Raw genomic sequence first — 21,256 nt, 5'->3', positions numbered from 1 at the left:
CGGATTTGGATACAAAAATATTTCCCAAGCTTTAAACATCCCAAGGAGCACTGTGCAAGCGATAATATTGAAATGGAAGGAGTATCAGACCACTGCAAATCTACCAAGACCTGGCCTTCCCTCTAAACTTTCAGCTCATACAAGGAGAAGACTGATCAGAGATGCAGCCAAGAGGCCCATGATCACTCTGGATGAACTGCAGAGATCTACAGCTGAGGTGGGAGACTCTGTCCATAGGACAACAATCAGTCGTATATTGCACAAATCTGGCCTTTATGGAAGAGTGGCAAGAAGAAAGCCATTTCTTAAAGATATCCATAAAAAGTGTAGTTTAAAGTTTGCCACAAGCCACCTGGGAGACACACCAAACATGTGGAAGAAGGTGCTCTGGTCAGATGAAACCAAAATTGAACTTTTTGGCAACAATGCAAAACGTTATGTTTGGCTTAAAAGCAACACAGCTGAACACACCATCCCCACTGTCAAACATGGTGGTGGCAGCATCATGGTTTGGGCCTGCTTTTCTTCAGCAGGGACAGGGAAGATGGTTAAGAATGATGGGAAGATGGATGGAGCCAAATACAGGATCATTCTGGAAGAAAACCTGATGGAGTCTGCAAAAGACCTGAGACTGGGACGGAGATTTGTCTTCTAACAAGACAATGATCCAAAACATAAAGCAAAATCTACAATGGAATGGTTCAAAAATAAACATATCCAGGTGTTAGAATGGCCAAGTCAAAGTCCAGACCTGAATTCAATCGAGAATCTGTGGAAAGAACTGAAAACTGCTGTTCACAAATGCTCTCCATCCAACCTCACTGAGCTCGAGCTGTTTTGCAAGGAGGAATGGGAAAAAATGTCAGTCTCTCGATGTGCAAAACTGATAGAGACATACCCCAAGCGACTTACAGCTGTAATCGTAGCAAAAGGTGGCGCTACAAAGTATTAACTTAAGGGGGCTGAATAATTTTGCACGCCCAATTTTTCAGTTTTTGATTTGTTAAAAAAGTTTGAAATATCCAATAAATGTCGTTCCACTTCACGATTGTGTCCCACTTGTTGTTGATTCTTCACAAAAAAATACAGTTTTATATCTTTATGTTTGAAGCCTGAAATGTGGCAAAAGGTCGCAAAGTTCAAGGGGGCCGAATACTTTCGCAAGGCACTGTACACACAAAAGTAAGTGAATTTGGCTTTTTCAGCCATATCTTTGCTGACAGGTGTATAAAATCAAGCACACAGCCATTCAATCTCCATAGACAAACATTGGCAATAGAATGGCCTTACTGAAGAGCTCAGTGACTTTCAAAGTGGCACCGTCATAGTATGCCACCTCTCCAACAAGTCAGTTTGTCAAGCTTCTTCCCTGTTAGAGCTGCCACGATCAACTGTAAGTGCTGTTATTGTGAAGTGGAAACGTCTAGGAGCAATAGCGGCTCAGCCGCAAAGTAGCAGGCCACACAAGCTCACAGAACTGGATCACCAAGTGCTGACACTCCCTGTCCGAATGCATAGTGCCAACTGTAAAGTTTGGTAGAGGAGGAATAATGGTCTGGGGCTGTTTTTCATGGTTCAGGCTAGGCCCCTTAGTTCCAGTGAAGGGAAATCTTTACACTACAGCATACAATTACAATCTAGACAATTCTGTGCTTCCAACTTTGTGGCAACAGGAAAGGGGAATGCCCTTTTCTGTTTCAGGAAAGCAAATTTATGTAATAGCTTCTTCATCAACTCTCATGCAGCGAAGTTGCCAAACCTCTCAACCTTAAGCGAAACTGATACATTGGAGTATTTATACCAATCATTTAAATCCATAGACATTTTTTTGTCTGTGCTGTTTTTGGCGCATGTCAATGGAGTGCAATGTGCAACATGATGGGTGATCACCAATGTGCATACGCACGCGCGTGCACACACACAAAAATGAGTGGGGTTTGAAGAAATGACATTTAAGTGGAGTGGTAGCCAGACCGGCTGTGGAAGGAATGACGGCCTCTGATTGCATCTTGCGATAAATTCATCCTCATTGTGTTGTTGCAGGTAGTACCTCAGGAAATGGCAGAGAATTGCTTCTGGATCAAAGTCAAAGAGGAGAAGTTTGAGAACCAAGACCTCTTTGCCCAGCTCTCCCTCAGCTTTTCCTCCAGGACCAAAGGTAAGCAGGCCCCATTAGGCCTCTCCCCTCTTTTACTAATGAATATATACACACACTTTGTTTGGCCACCCGGCTCTGGGAAACCAAGTGGCTTTCATCTCCAGACACTTTAAGAAACAATTTGTCTCTGTGAAATGTTGATTATCGTTAAAACCATCCTCCTTTTCTTGTGTCTTTGAACAATCCGGCTGTGGATGGTTGTGTGTTGAAATCTCTGAGCCAATTAACGGTTCCACTGCTGTTGCTGCTGCACTGTGTTTGTGTGTCAGGGTTTCGAAGCTGGAGATACAGTAGGGATTCTTTCTATTTGTTGAGTGACTTTCTGTGTGTGTGTGTGTGTGTGTGTGTGTGTGTGTGTGTGTGTGTGTGTGTGTGTGTGTGTGTGTGTGTGTGTGTGTGTGTGTGTGTGTGTGTGTGTGTGTGTGTGTGTGTGTGTGTGTGTGTGTGTGTGTGTGCACGTGATGAAAATGACTCCCACACAATTCTTGCAAAAAAAGTTAAATGTTATTGCATTTCTCTGTGTATGTGTATTTATATGCATGTGTATGACTGAACTGAGGACAGTCACGCTTGACTTGGCACAGCCTTTTCCAGTCCAGTAGATGCTCCTCCAAAGGGAGACCCAGTGAAGGAAGCTCTGGGAGTTTATCTTCTCAGTTTGTTTCTGAGATACACATCCAGACTACCTAACTTGCTGATGAATAACACAAGCCGAAGGAAAGCTAGTTTGTGTTTTGAGGGAGAGGGTGTGTGGTGGTGTAGTCCTCCCATGACAATACCAGTGTTTTCCAGCTCTCTTGACATGTGTATGTAATGTGTACACACTCTTGTAATTCCTGCCCTAGTGGGAGCGTAGGGGTAACCTGAAGGACCTCTGTCATACAGAACTGGAATCACAGCTCTTCTCTGAGTTGGTGGGTGTGATGACTTCCAGGGTTGAGATCAATTCCAATTTACTTTTGAAGTGGAAAATGTATGTTGAGTCAAATTTAAATTTAGTTTTTCAAGTAATGTAATTGGAATTTAATTAGACTGTTTGGACTCAAAATGCAATGTTCAATATTTGTACATTTCCCAGTTAATGGAATGAATGCACATAGTCTAAAATATTACTGTAGGATTTGTTTTTAATCATTTCAATCTTCTTTCCTATATTTCTAGTATAGCTATGCAATCTGAACAATGACATGATCAGCCTGAAACCCTGAGGGAATTTAATTAAAATGGGTATTTGTGGAATTGTTGGGGAAAATATTGAATTGGGAATTTAATTCTTGGAATTGACCTAACATTGAAATTCAGATGAATTTAATTATTTCTGAATTCTAAGACTGACCTATAATTTGAATTGAATTAAATGGAATTTACAGGGAGAGAGAATTGAATTAGAAATTAATTTGTGAAATTGACCCCAATCCTGATGACTGTCCGTGTCTCCTCACCATCTTGTCAGGACACAAGCCAGACTGTAGGCATCTTTCCTCTCCTCTCTTCTCTGCTCCTCCTCTCCGCTCCTACTCTACTCCTCTCCCATCCTCTCCTCCTTTCCTCTCCTCTCCCCTGACAACTACATAACAAAACAAATCTCTCTGGTGCTCTATGAAATAAACAGCAATGTAGCCCTGAAGCTGGGATGTGATTGGTTTGCACAATGCAGATGGAGAGAATAATAGCGGGAACGAGGGAGCAAATTTAGCTGGGCTTAATGAAGCAAAGGGTAAAGGCCAAGAGCCATGTCACTGCTCTCTCTGCAGGAGAGACGACAAGACACAGGCTGAATCCCAAATCACCCCCTTCCTCTTGCCCCTCCATTGATACATTTACCCGCACCACCGCCATTTGCACAAGTGTCCCAAAGCTGAGGGAGTGAAAATTATCGAGGGCGTAGGGGCTAATTAGACCCTCAGATAGCCACTTTGACTGAGGTTGCAGGCATCAGAGCCAGGTGCTATCCCTGACACGCACTGCAATATGTTTGTGCAATTTCATACAAAAGAATGGATAGGCGTGCCTTATTGTATGCATCGTGCATTTGTTTGTCTGAATTCCAGACTTGACACATTTAATTAAATGTTTAACTGTGACTGAGGTTTATATCTTTTAAAACAATTTGTTAATTTGATTTTCATGCTAACATTTAAAAGTGGAACATGAATTGCGTCATTCAAGTATGGAGTCTGTCCCTAAGTTGATTGATCCCATCACCACTCTTTGGAATTCAACCTCTGAGTTTCGTCAGCAACACATGATAACGGAGGGCCCTCAGAGCGTGTTGGTAGGGGCGAGGGTGTAGTTTGGGAGTGTTTTTGCTTTGGTCTCTACCATTTGCTTTATTTTTAACGTGGCATCAGCAAGGGAGGAAGAGATCACAAGAACATAACACGCAGACAAGGAAACCATAGCGTTCCGGTGGAGAAACACGGTTACTAATTAACACCAGCAATAATTAATAGTAGCTTTTGTGTGCTGTACTTGTCTGTTCTTTCAGAAGTGTAATTCCTATCCATTTTCACCTCGGACAAACAAGGGATACAGATCCTGCAAAAAAAAATATAACACTACTTATTAATACATGATTATGCAATATTTATTACTGTATTCCATTTTCTTTTAATTGGCATTTTCTCTTTAATCTACATTCTTATAGTTGTTATGTTTCCTTTATTTGCGTTCTTTAGGTCCTAAGAAGCGTAACTCTGCTTTACATTTATTTTCAGTGTCTTTTTCAAATTCAAATTCTTCCTCATACATGTAACAGTCGGGTTCTATAGGTAAGCTCTGTGGTCCCTCAGGTAGCTTGGAAAGATTTAGCTGGATCCCTATCAATTACGCCCGCAGCATGTTCACTGATTCAGCTCTTTTCCCCTCTATTGTTGAAACAGAACATGATACACTCATGAATTAAAACAATGCTGTTTAATGTTTGATATCCTGAGTACCATTCTCTTTTTTATTTTTAAGACAAAGTTAAAAGCGGGTGAAAACGCCTTTGACGTGCGATGGTATCACGGAGGGGAGCAATAGTATTTTGCAAAAAACGATATGCAGCCATCCTTAAAAAAAAAAAAAGTACTTTTTTTTAACCTTCACTTTACAATGGGAATCATTCAAACTCATGAGATCTAAGAATGCCTTAGACTAAGATGTGCTTTAACGTTTTACTGTTATTGCAGCCTTTGTCAAAGAGCCTGACCCCATTTCTATACTGACTATTCATCTTTGGATTCCCAGGAGCACAGCCTTGACAATAACACGCGACACACATTTTTGCCGGTTGAGCTTCCTATACCAGATGGAGAGTATTATGTGAGGTGAGGTGATGCTTGGGAAGGCAAATTAGTTCACAAGGCCTCACCGTCTAACCATATTACCAAAGACTATAAATCCTCCCAGCAAACCTACCAAACAAGTTCCTACTCGAAACCAACTTAATATATCTGGAAAGTTGCAACCTTTTATTTATCTGGTGAAAAGTTTGGCCAGCCCTCAATTTTGTTGGTTTTTCTCGTACTCTTTTTTTTCCTCTCCACATCCCCCCCATTTGGATTATTTATAACTAAAGCACGCTTCATCATGAAAGATGAGGCAAGCAGGTGTAAATGTGTTCCCTAGAACCTGGAACTGCCCTGGGAAAATGGTGCAAAAAGGCTTCTGTTTAACTCGCTGTTCCTCGGGAGTCACACTTGTTACTCACATTGTCTGAAAACAACACAAGCCGTGCCATTTAATTGGTTTTAACAAGAAAGGGGAAACCATAATCAACAGGGATTTACAGCTTTGCTTCTAGCCTCTTAAGATGATCAGAATCCTACTGTATTTCCAATTATGGCTACCTTTCTGCAGTAACAGCCAACATCCCAGCGACAACGCTTGAAGCCAGCAGTGTTGTCAGAGGGGTCTGCTGGAAGCAGAGTTGCTGAATATAAGGTCTAGCCTGTTCACATTGCTTTAAATTTCATTTACTCACCGAAACTGTAGATGTTTGCCTGACTGCGGAGATGGTAATGCGTTGACCGATTATCCTTTGGATTCTAAGGCCCATCTTCACCTCTGTGGATCGACCTGATCTCGCAAGGAAGAGGAAAGGAAGTGATACTTTGTACAGCCAGGTCACCCACTGTACCTGTGCCCTCATAACCTGCTAAGTAGACCCTTATCGCCCATCATCTCCTACCAAGAATGAGAGAGTGGAGGTCAATAATTGTCCACCCCCATCAAAGCTGCTGCCCCCAAACAACCCCTTCTCTCTGCCAGGCCAGACCTTGCTGCAACACTGGGGGAAATGTGTCCACTAGGGTCTATTTGTTCTGACTTATTTAAATCGGCTCCGGAGAGCAGAGCAACTCCTCACGTCATTGTATTGCTATTTGGTTTCCCTTGTAGAACTGGTAGTTTGGCTTTTCCCTCCTCCCTCACTCATTCTTCCCTTCCCTCTATCATTCTCTCTTTTCTTTACCCCCGAGTCCCTTCACTTGGTGGTATCAATCAGCGGTTCTGCCTGTGTTCAGCTCCTGGGATCAAATCAGATGTACTTGTGGTTTGAGCGCCTAGCATGGCCTGCTGCATTTGAAAAGCAATTCTGTCGGCCAGGCTTTTCAGTTCTGTTTGAAATAAGATTGATGTTGGCAAACTTCTTCAACCTGCGCTCTCCTAATAGCGTTTCTCCATTGCCAACAGCGCCTGCTACACACACAGAGGGCATATGCCTTGATGTAATGATGACATGTGTTTGAGGCTTCCGACTGTTCTGAGAAGCTTTTAATCAGTGTGTGGCAGCAACAAAACTAAGAGAGTGAATCCATCCTGAACAAAACAACTAAAGTAGCATAACACTTAATGGCAACCCTGGTCTACTGCACACGTGTCAAACTCATTCCACAGAGGGCTGAGTGTCTGCGGGTTTTCCGCTCCTCCCTTGTACTTGATTCATGAATTAATGTTATTAATTAGTAAAGAACTCCCCTCACCTGATTGTCTAGGTCATAATTGAAAGGAAAAAACAAAAACTTGCAGACACTAGGCCCTCCATGGAATGATTTTGACACCACTGGTCAACCGTATTACAAAGTTTGTCAATATTGATACATATTTTTCAGAATATGCATTATTCCATGTAAAAACACCTTATTTGTACAAAACAGAAATATGACTATAAATATTCAACTTATTTAAGAAGGTTGATGGAGAAAAGGCTTGGCCTCGCTACTTGTCTCCTGCATCATTTTCCCCCAATCCTACTGCACTTCTTAATATCTAGTGTAGTGTAGCATAGAGTGGATCGATGGCTGTGTACACTAAGTGGTCTGTGAGTAGGGGTCCCTCCTTATTGCGCTACACTAGCAGTTCTACTGATAAACCTAATGAAGATGTATGTAAATAATTGGGTTGTTAGCTGGCCCAGCCATAATTATCGGGGAGGAGCCTGGCGGCTGCGCTCGACCCCTCTGATCAAGTTCACCGGCCCCTCCCTCTCCCAGCATGCTTCTATGTTAATGATGGGGAGGCTGCTAATGAGCCCGGCACTCCATCCAGTGCCCACCCGCGGAGGCCAGGGAGAGAGAGTGTCATGGTCTACAGGTCGAGAAATGACTGTTTGGGTTCAGCCAAGCTATTAAAATCCCCTCTGAACTTAATTAAACTAAGGTCTTAGATTTCTTTTTTTAAAGTGTGTTCACAAGGAAACTGTCGTTGATGGAGGCTCGCTGTGAATTTCTTCTCTGATGGACATTTTCTGCAGTAGAAGTGTCTTAACATCATCACAGAATACATGTGTAATGCTGTTTCCAATTTGATAAACATTAATTTACAATTGCAGGGAGAAAGAAAAGCGACGTTGACAATGAATTTGTCTGCCAACCCAACACACTCCAAACTGTGAAACCCATGCTCCAGCCAAAATCACAGAAGGTTATTGTTTTGTGTAATATCTCTGCGTGTGTGGATATATTACCAATTTTGTGCAGAGTTTGTCCTGCTAACCCTCTCCCTCTTCTATTATCCACCTCTGCTCTGGTGTCCTGCTTTCTCTTAGCTTTAGCAATAATGCCCAATTCCCATTTCCAGAAAGCAAGCCTGCATTAATGCTTCTAAAGGTCAGCTCTAAAAGACCACGACCAAACCCCAGAGTCCTGAAGACAACTCTGGCCGGAGCTCCACCATTTATCATCCAGGATTTGATCATATCCCTCAGCTCTCCTCCCAACCAGATTCATCTCCCATTAGAACGTTGTGTCGCTCCCGCCATTGCCGATGCACACAAACACTAGCTGAGCCACAAACCCTGCTACAAAGCCCTCGCAGTGGGATGGTAATAACCCTGCTGCAGCGCTGGTAATGATGGAATCAGCGGGGGTTTAGGCGGCTCCCTGACTGCCCTAATAAGTTCCCTAATAACTTTGTTACACCCAGGCTGACCCAGTACCCTGATCAAAGGTGCTCACGCGTGGCAAAGGCTCCTCCGAGGATATCAAGCCTCCCTTCAAACTTTGCTGCAGTATTTCTAAACAGGAACGGCGGCTTCCGTCAACTGTGAGGCCCATGTCCAGTAGCCGCACACACAGTCAGACTCCCCTGGCGAGCTATAATAGGAAATGCCAGTGCTGTTATCTATTGGGCTGTTGCTTCAAATCAGGAAAGGTGGCTTCCGCCAAGTCACAAAGGTCCCTGTCCAGTAACAGCACGCACACACAAACTCCCCATCCCCTGAGGAGAATGGCCAAAATGGGTAGTACCTCTGGTTCACTATTGGACTTTTGCTTCAGGGTTACCCAGCAACAATGGGAATCATACAATGCATCTATTGTAGTTGAGCTATATATTACCCTCTCAGACAAAATATTAGACTTATAATTGTGAAGGAAGTTCCACTTTTCATCCCATCGACTCCAGACGACTAGATGATAATTGTAACCCTTTGATAAGCCGGTTACTGAGCGAAGCGACACATCCCTTGACCGTCATGAGAATGTGTGTCTCCTCGTAATAAAAGCTGCTGGCCAATGAGTCAGATGCTCTGTTCCATAGACAATATGCTCGTGCCCAGTCTAGATCATATTAACAGCAAAGCATGGGAGTACGATGATAAAGGAATCGTTTGCTAACCGCTGTGTTGAAGATGTTGGGCACAGGGGTTTGATTGTGATGGTTCATGGTGCCTCCTTGAGGATGAGGTTGTTTATTGCCAGAGCTGCCCAAGTCTTTATGTTTCTCCTCCCTTCCCTTCTCTCTCTCGAAATCACCATCCTGTCCCCCCTTGCACCGCTCCAGAAACCCGCTCATCCTTGGACCTCTCATTTACCATCTGGAGTTGAGGTTGCCCAGTCTCATAGACACGCACGCACACTCTCTCACGGCAGTGCTCTTGCCCAAACAAGATCACAAGTGAGTTTGGCGTACACTTCTTTGATAAACCACCACACTTTGTGCAAAAGGAGAGGTTTGCTTCTTCCCCTGCCAAAATGTGTGGCTAAACCAAGACCCCATGCATGCTCCATTGAATTTGGAGATGCACATAATTATATTATTCAAAAGTGCCTTGCAGATAATCAAATGTGGTGTTAATATGAAAAATCTGACTTCCAGGGCCTTCGTTGGCGCCTGATGACACGTTTCAGAATGGGAGCCATTTGTCTAATTGCTCTCGAGCGCCAGGACAATTTGTCTTAATAAAGCAAAATGCAACCCTATGCTAATTTCCCTCTGTTTGGGGGCAGCCATTTTCCTTACTCATCCTTCCACAGTTTTTATAAATCGCATATGAGTGAAATGAGCTCCTTAAATATTAATGGCTTGTAATTGGTTTATTGTACATTAGCTAGGCCGCAGGGGGTGACCTGGATCGAGAGGCGAGTCAAGGCGGCTGTTATTCCCAGCTCGTTCCTGACCGTTTTCCACTTCATATCGCCTCCCCGCAATGTCCCACTGACTTTAATCTTCTCTGCTCAGATGAGGGCTGTTTAAGACTGTTCTGGGTAACTACTGTATACTTTAACTTTTAAGCCTCCCCTCAACTCCAAATATTGCCCTGTTTAATAGCTGCCCTGCTAAGAGACTCCAACCTACTTCCTGCTAGCTTTATTTGCCTTCAGGTGTACTTTGTGTTGCAACATTCATCCATCGAGAAGTGCTGACTTTAATAACGTTTACGGTGCGTGGGTGTGCCTTTGTGTGTGTGTGTGTGTGTGTGCGTGTGTGCGTGCGTGCGTGTATATGTGTATGTATATGTGTATATATATATATATATATATATATATATATATATATATATATATATATATATATATATATATATATATATATATATATATATATTGTATGTGTGCATTTGGTAAGTGAAGCCAGTCCATCAGACCTGGTCTTCTGCCTCCTTTAGTGTATTACAATAGACCTCAAATTGCCGGTCTGCATTCAAAGCTTTCCTCAAGAGGTCTGTCTATATTATCCAGGTAAATGGGCTTTGTCCTGTCTAATGTTGCACAAGACAAGTCTCTACTTGGCAACAATCGCTCCCATTTTCTTAATACGTTCACTTGAAGGAGTGTACTTGTGCCATGGACTTGGCCTACTTAACCTCTTGCATACTAGGATGAATATTCTAGAGCATTTTAGAGCAAATTATGAACCGATTGGTTTCAAACAAGTACACATTATTTGTAAGAAAAGAAATTTAGCAACTTTAGCTGAATTATTTCTGAAATCCACAAAAGACTGCAAAGGAACTCTACCAGTGGTCAAATTACAGTTTATCTCAGTGAGTGTATTTAGATCAAATCAAATCAAATGCTGTTTCCTGAAGTCCACAATCATCTCCTTAGTTTGGTTGACGTTGAGTGTGAGGTTATTTTCCTGACACCACACTCCGAGGGCCCTCACCTCCTCCCTGTAGGCCGTCTCGTCGTTGTTGGTAATCAAGCCTACCACTGTTGTGTCGTCCGCAAACTTGATGATTGAGTTGGAGGCGTGCGTGGCCACGCAGTCGTGGGTGAACAGGGAGTACAGGAGAGGGCTCAGAACGCACCCTTGTGGGGCCCCAGTGTTGAGGATCAGCGGGGTGGAGATGTTGTACCCTCACCACCTGGGGGCGGCCCGTCAGGAAGTCCAGTACCCAGTTGCACAGGGCGGGGTCGAGACCCAGGGTCTCGAGCTTGATGACGAGTTTGGAGGGCACTATGGTGTTAACTTCTTGCTCCTACTTGAGACGCAGATGTCTCAAGTAGACACCTGGAAATGCAAATGCACTATGCTAAATGTACTCGTTAAAACTCAAACGTTCATCAAAATTCACATGCAGGGTATTGAATTAAAGCTACACTCGTTGTGAACCTAGCCAACAAGTCAGATTTTTAAAATGCTTTTCGGCGAAAGCATGAGAAGCTATTATCTGATAGCATGCAACACCCCAAAATGCCTGAATGCGATGTAAACAAAGATATAGCTTAGCCGGCGCTACACAAAACGCAGAAATAAAATATAAAACATTCAGTACCTTTGACAAGCTTCTTTCTTGGCACTCCTATATGCCCCATAAACATCACTATTGGGTATTTTTTTCGTTTAAATCGGTCCATATATACCCAAAATAGCTTTCTATGGAAGCTGTGTCATTCAGAAAAAAACATTGTTTTTAAACGCTGCGTCATTTTTTTAAATTAAAAAAGTCGACGATAAACTTTCACAAAACACTTCGAAATACTTTTGTAATCCAACTTTAGGTATTAGTAAACGTTTATAATCTATCAAAATGATTACAGGGCGATGTATATTCAATAGCTCCTCGTTTTCAAATCAATGGCTGCCAATGTGCACATTCAAAACATCCTGGTGGAGACCGGAAGAAATGGAATCCAGTTAGTTGGATTTACCAAGAAAAAAGTCCCTTGAAAATGACGACAATGGCGACATCATGTGGAATCTGTAGGAATTGCATGCAGATCCATAATTAATTTTGTGCCCTTTTAACAACCCATGAAAGTGACGCATGGAAATTATTTTTAGCTTTCAGAGAGCAGTTTTTCTTGCGTTTTTTGATGAAACAAACGATCTGTTATAGTCACAGCTGTGATTTAACCAGTTTTAGAAACTTCAGAGTGTTTTCTATCCACACATACTAATCATATGCATATACTATATTCCTGGCATGAGTAGCAGGACGCTGAAAAGTTGCGCGATTTTTAACAGAATGTTCGAAAAAGGAGGGGGTAGACTTAAGAGGTTTTAAATGCCGAGCTGTAGTCGATGAACTGCATTCTCACATAGGTATTCCTATTGTCCAGATGGGTTAGGGCAGTGTGCAGTGTGGTTGAGATTGCATCGTCTGTGGACCTATTTGGGCGGTAAGCAAATTGGAGTGGGTCTAGGGTGTCAGGTAGGGTGGAGGTGATATGGTCCTTGACTAGTCTCTCAAAGCACTTCATGATGACGGAAGTGAGTGCTACGGGGGGCGGTAGTCGTTTAGCTCAGTTACCTTAGCTTTCTTGGGAACAGGAACAATGGTGACCCTCTTGAAGCATGTGGGAACAACGGACTGGGATAGGGATTGATTGAATATGTCCGTAAACACACCAGCCAGCTGGTCTGCGCATGCTCTGAGGGCGCGGCTGGGGATGCTGTCTGGGCCTGCAGCCTTGCGAGGGTTGACACGTTTAAATGTTTTCCTCACGTCGGCTGCAGTGAAGGAGAGTCCGCATGTTTTAGTTGCAGGCCGTGTCAGTGGCATTGTATTGTCCTCAAAGTGGGCAAAAAAGTTATTTAGTCTGCCTGGGAGCAAGACATCCTGGTCCGTGACGGGGCTGGTTTTCTTTTTGTTATCCGTGATTGACTGTAGACCCTGCCACATACCTCTTGTGTCTGAGCCGTTGAATTGAGATTCTACTTTGTCTCTATACTGACGCTTAGCTTGTTTGATTGCCTTGCGGAGGGAATAGTTACACTGTTTGTATTCGGTCATGTTTCCAGTCACCTTGCCCTGATTAAAAGCAGTGGTTTGCACTTTTTTTGCCATCAATCCACAGTTTCTGGTTTGGGAATGTTTTAATCGTTGCTATGGGAACAACATCTTCAACGCACCTTCTAATGAACTCGCTCACCGAATCAGCGTATTCGTCAATGTTGTTGTCTGACGCAATACGAAACATATCCCAGTCCACGTGATGGAAGCAGTCTTGGAGTGTGGAATCAGATTGGTCGGACCAGCGTTGAACAGACCTCAGCGCGGGAGCTTCTTGTTTTAGTTTCAGCTTTTCCGAAAGGAGGGCGGGGCAGGGCCTTATATGCGTCGCGGAAGTTAGAACAGCAATGATCCAAGGTTTTTCCAGCCCTGGTTGCGCAATCGATATGCTGATAAAATTTAGGGAGTCTTGTTTTCAGATTAGCCTTGTTAAAATCCCCAACTACAATGAATGCAGCCTCAGGATATATGGATTCTAGTTTACAAAGAGTCAAATAAAGTTCGTTCAGAGCCATCGATGTGTCTGCTTGGGGGGGAATATATACGGCTGTGATTATAATCGAAGAGAATTCCCTTGGTGGATAATGCGGTCGACATTTGATTGTGAGGAATTCTAAATCAGGTGAACAGAAGGACTTGAGTTCCTGTATGTTGTTGTGGCCACACCACGTCACGTTAACCATGAAGCATACGCCCCCGCCCCTCTTCTTACCAGAAAGATGTTTGTTTCTGTCGGCGCGATGCGTGGAGAAACCAGCTGGCTGCACCGACTCCGATAGCATCTCTCCAGTGAGCCATGTTTCCGTGAAGCAAAGAACGTTACAGTCTCTGATGATCTCTGCTCGGATTTCATCAACCTTGTTCTCAAGAGACTGGACATTGGCGAGAAGAATGCTAGGGAGTGGTGCACGATGTGCCCGTCTCCGGAGTCTGACCAGAAGACCGCTTCGTTTCCCCCTTTTACGAAGTCGTTTTTTTGGGTCGCCGGCTGTGATCCATTCCGTTGTCCTGGGTGAAAGGCAGAACACAGGATCCGCTTCGCGAAAGTCATATTCTTGATCGTACTGATGGTGAGTTGACGCTGCTCTTATGTTCAGTAGTTCTTCTCGACTGTATGTAATGAAACCTAAGATGACCTGGGGTACCAATGTAAGAAATAACACGTAAAAAAACAAAAAACTGCATAGTTTCCTAGGAACGCGAAGCGATGCGGCCATCTCTGTCGGCGCCGGAAGTACATCTCGAGGCTCAATTCGAGGCTAGCTGAGTCACTTAAACTGGAGTACCTCCTCACCGTGATCATTACCAGTTCTTTGGTCATTTATAACATTATGAATAAAGATCAGACTCCAAAATGTGGGGTATATGATACAGGTTAAGTGGTTGTAACTTGTCACTGATCTTAATAACTAATTAATTAAAATAAATCCATTTGGAGTGGTGGCATCAATTTAGCAGTGCCACTGCTATTTGAATGTAGGGGAAACACTGATGGGTATTCAGGCACTGATATATTTTGTTTTACTATACCAATGCATGTTGTATATTCTCAGCTAGGCCTCTAACATGGTTTGTTTTTTTGATCCATTGTGGCGAGTGGTGTAGCGGTCAAAGGCACTGCATCTCAGTACTAGAGGTGTAACTACAGACCCTGGTTCGATTCCAGGCTGTTACACAACCGGCCGTGATTGGGAGTCCCATAGGGCGGCACACAATTGGCCCAGCGAGGTCCGGGTTAGGGTTTTGTTGGGGTAGGCCACCATTGTAAATAAGAATTTGTTCTTAACTGACTTGCCTAGTTAAAAACAACTCAGCCACCTTTTGTATTTCATAATCTGTACTTAAATGTACACCAATTTCAGCATATCAGCGTGGTTACTGAAATGACAGCCAATAATTTGCCTGGGTATTGTTTAATCTCAATTGGACACTTTTTTTCACTAACCCAAATCATATTGGATCCAATTGCAGGTTGACTCCTCTCATTTCCAAATCAAAAAGGTGCATAGAGGCCACGGCTCCCCCCGTCATCCCCTCTCCTTTGCACAATCCAGGCCCAGAGTTTGTGACATGTTATCATGTTAAATTTGTCTTTAGAGCTCTCGGGTGGAATTGGTTTGGGTCCACAAGTGCCCACAACAAGCCAAACTGCCTGGATAGGTATGGGGAGAGAGGCCAGGGAGGAAGGAGCGAGGTGACAACAGGGGAAAAGTGTCTCCAGCCTAAGTGTCGGTCGGTGAGCCCTGGGTAAACAATCAGAGCGCACCGTGTTCAAGATGGTGCCTCTCTGAATATAAACAATGCTGACTTCTCCTAGCCAACAACCTGGCGAAGTGCTTCTTCTCCAGAGCCAATGAGAACAGAAGAGAGACAAGAGAGGGAGAAGAGGAGGAGGGACTTGTAAGAGATGGCCGCTGTCTCTTTAATCAGAGATGGTGTTTCCAAAAGACAACCAACCTCAGAGGACAGAGAAGGAAAGAAATGTGTGAGAATTGAAGAGAAAGAAATGGGAAGAAAAGACTGAGTGCGAGATGGAGAGAGATGGAGAGGTGTATGACAGAGAGAGCCATTTTAACCTGTACCCTCACTGTCCAGAAGACTGGGCAGCTCGGCACAGAACGTGCATGCTCTCTCCACTACACTTTTAACAGATTCCCTTCGGGGCGCACAGGCCGCTACACTGATTGCTGTGATCCCTCCCTCCTCTCTCTTTCTTTCTCTCTCTGTCTCCCTTCACATACCACAGCTGTTTCAATCACTCAGTCTGAATGCTTGGGAGAGTTCTCTTTCATTCGACCTGATATGTCTCCTCTGAATTCCCTCCTTGCTGGTGATGGAAGGATGGACTCACTTACAGAAAAGAGAGCTGTTTTTAAAACCGGTGACATTTTCTTTTTTCAACTTTTCTTTTAATATGCCACATATCCTCAATAGCTCCCCAAAGCATTCTGACAGCCCAGTATCTCCCCTTTCTTTTTGACTGGTGATTATTTATTTATTTTTTACTTCACACCTTCCTTGATTTTCAGCCATGTGTAGATGGTGACGCATTTTAATGGTGCAAGGTGAAGAGATTAAAATAAGTTGGGTTATATGTCTTTGCATATAACAGGATAACAGGGATGGCTGGTTATAGAATCCCGTAAACCGACAAGTGAAAGCACAGCGGCCCCAAGTGAGTCTCCTGTAAACGGGAGCCGTTATTTTAATGATGTTTCGGGACATTTTTTAAAATAACTTTGTCCCTTTCTTTAGAGCTGTAAACAAACACTAAGGGATCATGGCGAGTGAGGCCCCTCGGGGCAGCGTGGAGCTGATGTGAAGCCGTTTCCTCACAGATGCAACCACTGGCCAACTTTTTCCCAGCTCGTCTGCCGCAGTGGGTGTCGCTAAATCCCTCCCACCGTGGGGGTGAGGGGGTTGCAATTCAAGGAAGCGTTTCATCATTTCTCCTGACTGAGTCTAACACTCTGACCCTCAGCTAATCGCTAGCTGCAGCCTTAGTCAAATCACCGGTGACATACCCCCTACATGTGGTAATGTTCCGCTGGATGTGAGTCCAGTTTGCCCTGCTCATTCTATGGTCGGAGACTGCTTAGTAGGTAAGCTGCAGTATCCTTTTTTTGAAGACCGGAGTCCAGACACTCCATCTGTGGCATGTCGGTTTGACTGCTAAGTGAATTTGCATTAAAGGTAATGGCTGCACTCTTGTACACTCTCCCTCTCTTCCTTCCTCTCTTCCATATAGTTATTCCTCTGGTTTAAAGGGATACATTGGGATTCAGACAGACTCATAGTGTCCATGAATTCATCTGACTCTGGGAAAGTAGATAAAGGGCTTCATTACCAAAATCCCAAAACATCATTTTAAGGTGAATCCATTTATTAACCTTTCGGAGGCCACAGGCATCTCTGAGATAAAACACACACCTCTGACGCCACCGTTAAGAGAAATGAATCGCCCACCACTGATATGCCTTGATTTCATTTTAATCACACTTCTCAGAAAACCACACCACTGAATTAATATTTAATCTCCAAACCAAGATAGAGACGTATTGCTTAATTTATTTTTCAGTGGTATTGAAATACACGTTACTGGCTGAATAGCAGCTGCCCACTCAGCATCCCACTTTTACCTTGTCAAAATATGTCAAATTGAAGCTCACTTTTTCTTATTTCTTTTCTGTATTTATCATATAGTTGTCACTGTTTGCAGTGGAAATAAAGATGTAGAGGAGCACTATTCTACTGGCTTGAATTGAGTATCATCCACCTCAACCTGAACTGTTATTGAGTCTGACTTACACGGCGGTACACTATATGTCTTTAGTCGCTAGGGCTTGTGTTGAGTTTGGGATGGAGGAATCAATGCTATATGTTGTGTTTGCTGTGTTGTTTGCCATTGCACAGGGCTGTATTAGTGCTTGATTCTTGGAGAGCAGTGCTGCAGCAGTGGCATATCATTACCCAGGCCTCTCATCCACTCTCTGCAGCTGTTCACCCCTCTGTGCAAAGGTCACCAAGGTGAAGTCAATCCACAGATCACGGCAGACTCAATTAGAGGGAGAATGTACACACACTTGCAAACAAGCACATACACAAATGCACACACACACCATCAACAGCGGGCATATCCCCTCCCTTACCTAACAATCTGATCGATCGAGAGCAATTTATCCCAGGGAAACGCCATATATCTTTTACACATCCTGCTACGGCCGTATCCATAATTGACGATTGGAAGTGCCCGGCTCCCCAGCGATGCAATTAAAACTCCCGTGGCTCACCTAGCAGACCATTACTCTGCCCCTGACATGCTGCCCAGGAGGATTGGACTGGACACCCAGGGCCAAACAATAACTGGCCAACAACACACCCTTGTGGTTCTCCACAACACCAGTTTTCTTGCTGCGGTTTGAGGAAACTGAAAGAAACAGAAGCTTCCAGCTGCTTTCTCCAAGAGTTGTAATGGCCTGGGTGGATAGCAGGCGGTCATGAGAGCTGATTGGCCGGAAGCAGAAGAGAGGGCCGTTTTAATGCTCCGAGGTTAATTGTTTGTCCTTTCAGGGTTTCAGCTCGTCTTACAGTATTGGCAGTAGCTAGGCACTAGAACGGGGGCATGGGGATGTGCCAAGCGATGATGAGCTAACGCCGTAGTAGATGATTTTGCAGAGCATATTATGCCCCCCCACCCCACCGCGTCGGAGGGCTCGGTATGTTCATTAAAGACGTAAGAGCCGAGGCTGGGGCTAAACTTAAGCCGAGGCTGAGGCAGATCTGTAATGAACCCTCTCTCTCAACGCTTCATTACCCACTGTTGTCTTACACTGGTGCTGCCATATTTTTCCACCCTCCTCCTCTACTCTTCGCTACACCAGACTGGTCATTGGCACTCGGTCACTGGTGTGTGTATGTGTGTATATCTTAGTGTGTGTGTGTTCATGAGGGCTCCTGGTGATGTGTAATTAACACAAAGGCAAACATCCCCAAAGGTTGACATTATGCTGAACGCATTAGACACAGTGGTGCCCAGGAGAGTGTGTGTGTGTGTTTGCGTGTGTGTGGTCACCCGCCGCCGTCCACTACCCGTCCCCTCGGATCGGTCGGCACCCCAACAGGCTGGCAGGTTTTGGTCTGCCTACACACACACACACACACACACACACACACACACACACACACACACACACACACACACACACACACACATACAAAACACACGTAGACACACAACTGACTACAGGTCCAATACTGATAAACACATGCTGGGGAGATTATTAATGCCCCTAGTGATGAACAGACTGGAGCATTGTGTGTGAAATGTTAGCTTCCTGTCAAATCCAATGTTGTGGCCCCCTGGGCATTCTGATACATGGTTGGAGACAGGTATGCTAAGATACCGACATAACATTTCAGGTAGAACAAAAAGGACGAAGGTAAGATAAATAGCTTAATTTAAAAGCATACCTACCATACATCAGTTATGGCAGAATTAAATAAAATGACAATATTTAGTCACAATATACTCCGCCATATGCAGGCTTTCCAGTTATAAAGAGGCTATAGCATGAATTCCACTGCGTTTTTGAAGAAGTGGGTGTTAGTGAGCCCCCCCCAAAGGTCGCTGTGAGTTTGTCGACTGCAGTCTTCCTCCACTAAGCCCCATGGACACAAGTCTCCCTCTCTCTCTTTCTCCCATAACCACCCCCACCGTACAGGCATGTGGTGATGCAGCGGTCCCCATGGTAACCAGAGCTTGCTATAGTCCACAACGCTTGCTCGGGCTACCAAAAGTGTTTGCCATTGCTGTGGGGTGTAGGAGGCAATTGAGGGGAAGTGGCAGTCTGTCTACTGTGTTGCGCCATGCCTTTTGATGGCATTTTGAGGTGTGTGTATGTGTTTGGAGGGCGATGACGAGAGGGATGGATGGAGGGAGGGAAGGAGAGAGGGAGAGCAAATTAAAGAGAGAGAGCAAAATAAAGAGAGCAAAAGAGAGAGAGATACAGCAAAAGAGATTGAGAAGCAGAGATGGGGAGAGAACACTTGAAGAGCAGTATTATTGGAGATGAAGGAATAGATACAAATGTGATGTGATAACTACACCAGCCGAGACAGTTATGGCTGCTTATGGAAATTAACATGTTCCCAGGCAGATAGGATTTGTACATACAGTGCCACACTTCCATCAAGTTATTGGAAAGTGAGGAGCAGTGAGATTTCTAAATTAGCTCGCCTCGGTGGCAACATGCCACTTTGCAAGTTATTACTGTGATTTCATACCTCATACCCCAGTGCCACTGGGATGCATGAGTGAAGTTCAGCTGTACTGAAATGTGCAGTTTTTAGATTGAAATGACCAGCAGCATTTGGAGGGGGCTCTTGCACTCGGGCATGAGTCAGTATACTATGGGGCCTCACACACTGTGTGTGTGTGTGTGTGTGTGTGTGTGTGTGTGTGTGTGTGTGTGCGAGAAATATTGTGTATGTATCGGTCTGTGTGTGTACACATAATTGTTCTCACTGGCAGTGCGCCAGCATTCGCCCCATTGTTCTGTCCATTCTAATTCAGAAAAAAAAAACGTGGTCAAACAAACACCCTAAAGGGGTTCGCCAAGGTCTAGCCATTATTTAATACGAGAACACTTATTGATATCGAATTCTCACAGACCCAGCCTCAGCAAATCTGCTCCCTACAAAATTGGGCCAAATTAATTTAACACATGATAAAATATGAATAGCTTGAATAGCTCAAATGTGAATAGCTTCTTGCCAGCAATTACACAATCCAGGAGCAGTTAGTGGTGTTGAGCAGATTGGAGCTGGCAGGTGAAGTGCATGGTGGGAGATCCCACTGGGTACTTCACTAGGAGTGGCTCTGAATGCCATATTTCGTTTCTATACCCTCCAGGACCGATAGTCATACTCTCCAACCCTAGTCTAGTAGGCCTATGCCCTTTTCACAAGACTGAGCGGAGCTGTGCCAACTTAAGCCTTTACATACTAGTACAGTTTGGGTTGGTATTATAATGTGAAAAGGGTACTAGTCAGCACAGACATGCTTCAATGCTCTTAACATGGCCACTTGGGAACAACGCATCCACCTTCCAACAATTGGGTTGAAATGTATCTGCAGTTTTGGCTGATTAGGCTAGTCCACACGTGTTGATAGTGAGAGTGTTGGAAAATGGTTATGCTTAGTTGGACCACCAGGGAAGGGTATGAGCCCTGTAGAACTAAGACAATTGATCATTGCCAAGGATTTGGTTCTAGTTATTTTTGCTTGGCAGGGCTCTTGAAGAGAGACTACTTTTTGGTAAGACTTTAAAGACTTGAAGTGGAATAACTATGTGTTTTGCCATTGCTACCGTTTGAGACGTTCCTGTTAATTGCTGTGTGTGATGGGGATGATGGAAGTGATGCAAATGGGTGTGTTTCAAAGGCCTGGTCACATAGTGTGATATAATTACTATATAACATTGCAGGACAGCTTTTACAGTGTGTGTGTCAGTGTGTTTGCTTTCCTTTGTGTGTGTGCTCATTTCACTGAGATGCGGTATAGGTCAGTCAAGTCTGTATCCCACTGCACCCATCACCTGTTCTCGCCTCATCCTATCTGCTTTCCACCTTTTGAAGACATGTATTTCCATTGT

General features: G+C 44.1%; 1 protein-coding gene across 7 annotated transcripts in view; it reads left to right on the top strand.

Moving 5' to 3' along the window:
* The window catches only part of LOC139391116 (protein diaphanous homolog 2-like), a 637,381-nt gene that overhangs the window by 232,918 nt on the left and 383,207 nt on the right, over nucleotides 1-21,256 (top strand). For all 7 annotated transcript variants that reach the window (XM_071138654.1, XM_071138656.1, XM_071138651.1 and 4 more), the window contains one exon: nucleotides 2,044-2,158. In XM_071138654.1, coding sequence (XP_070994755.1) covers nucleotides 2,044-2,158 — 115 coding nt within the window. The remainder of the gene's footprint in view (nucleotides 1-2,043; nucleotides 2,159-21,256) is intronic.

Source organism: Oncorhynchus clarkii, chromosome 31 (genome assembly GCF_045791955.1).
Source record: "Oncorhynchus clarkii lewisi isolate Uvic-CL-2024 chromosome 31, UVic_Ocla_1.0, whole genome shotgun sequence".
Classification (NCBI taxonomy): domain Eukaryota; kingdom Metazoa; phylum Chordata; class Actinopteri; order Salmoniformes; family Salmonidae; genus Oncorhynchus; species Oncorhynchus clarkii.
This window is presented reverse-complemented; position numbering and strand designations above follow the sequence as displayed.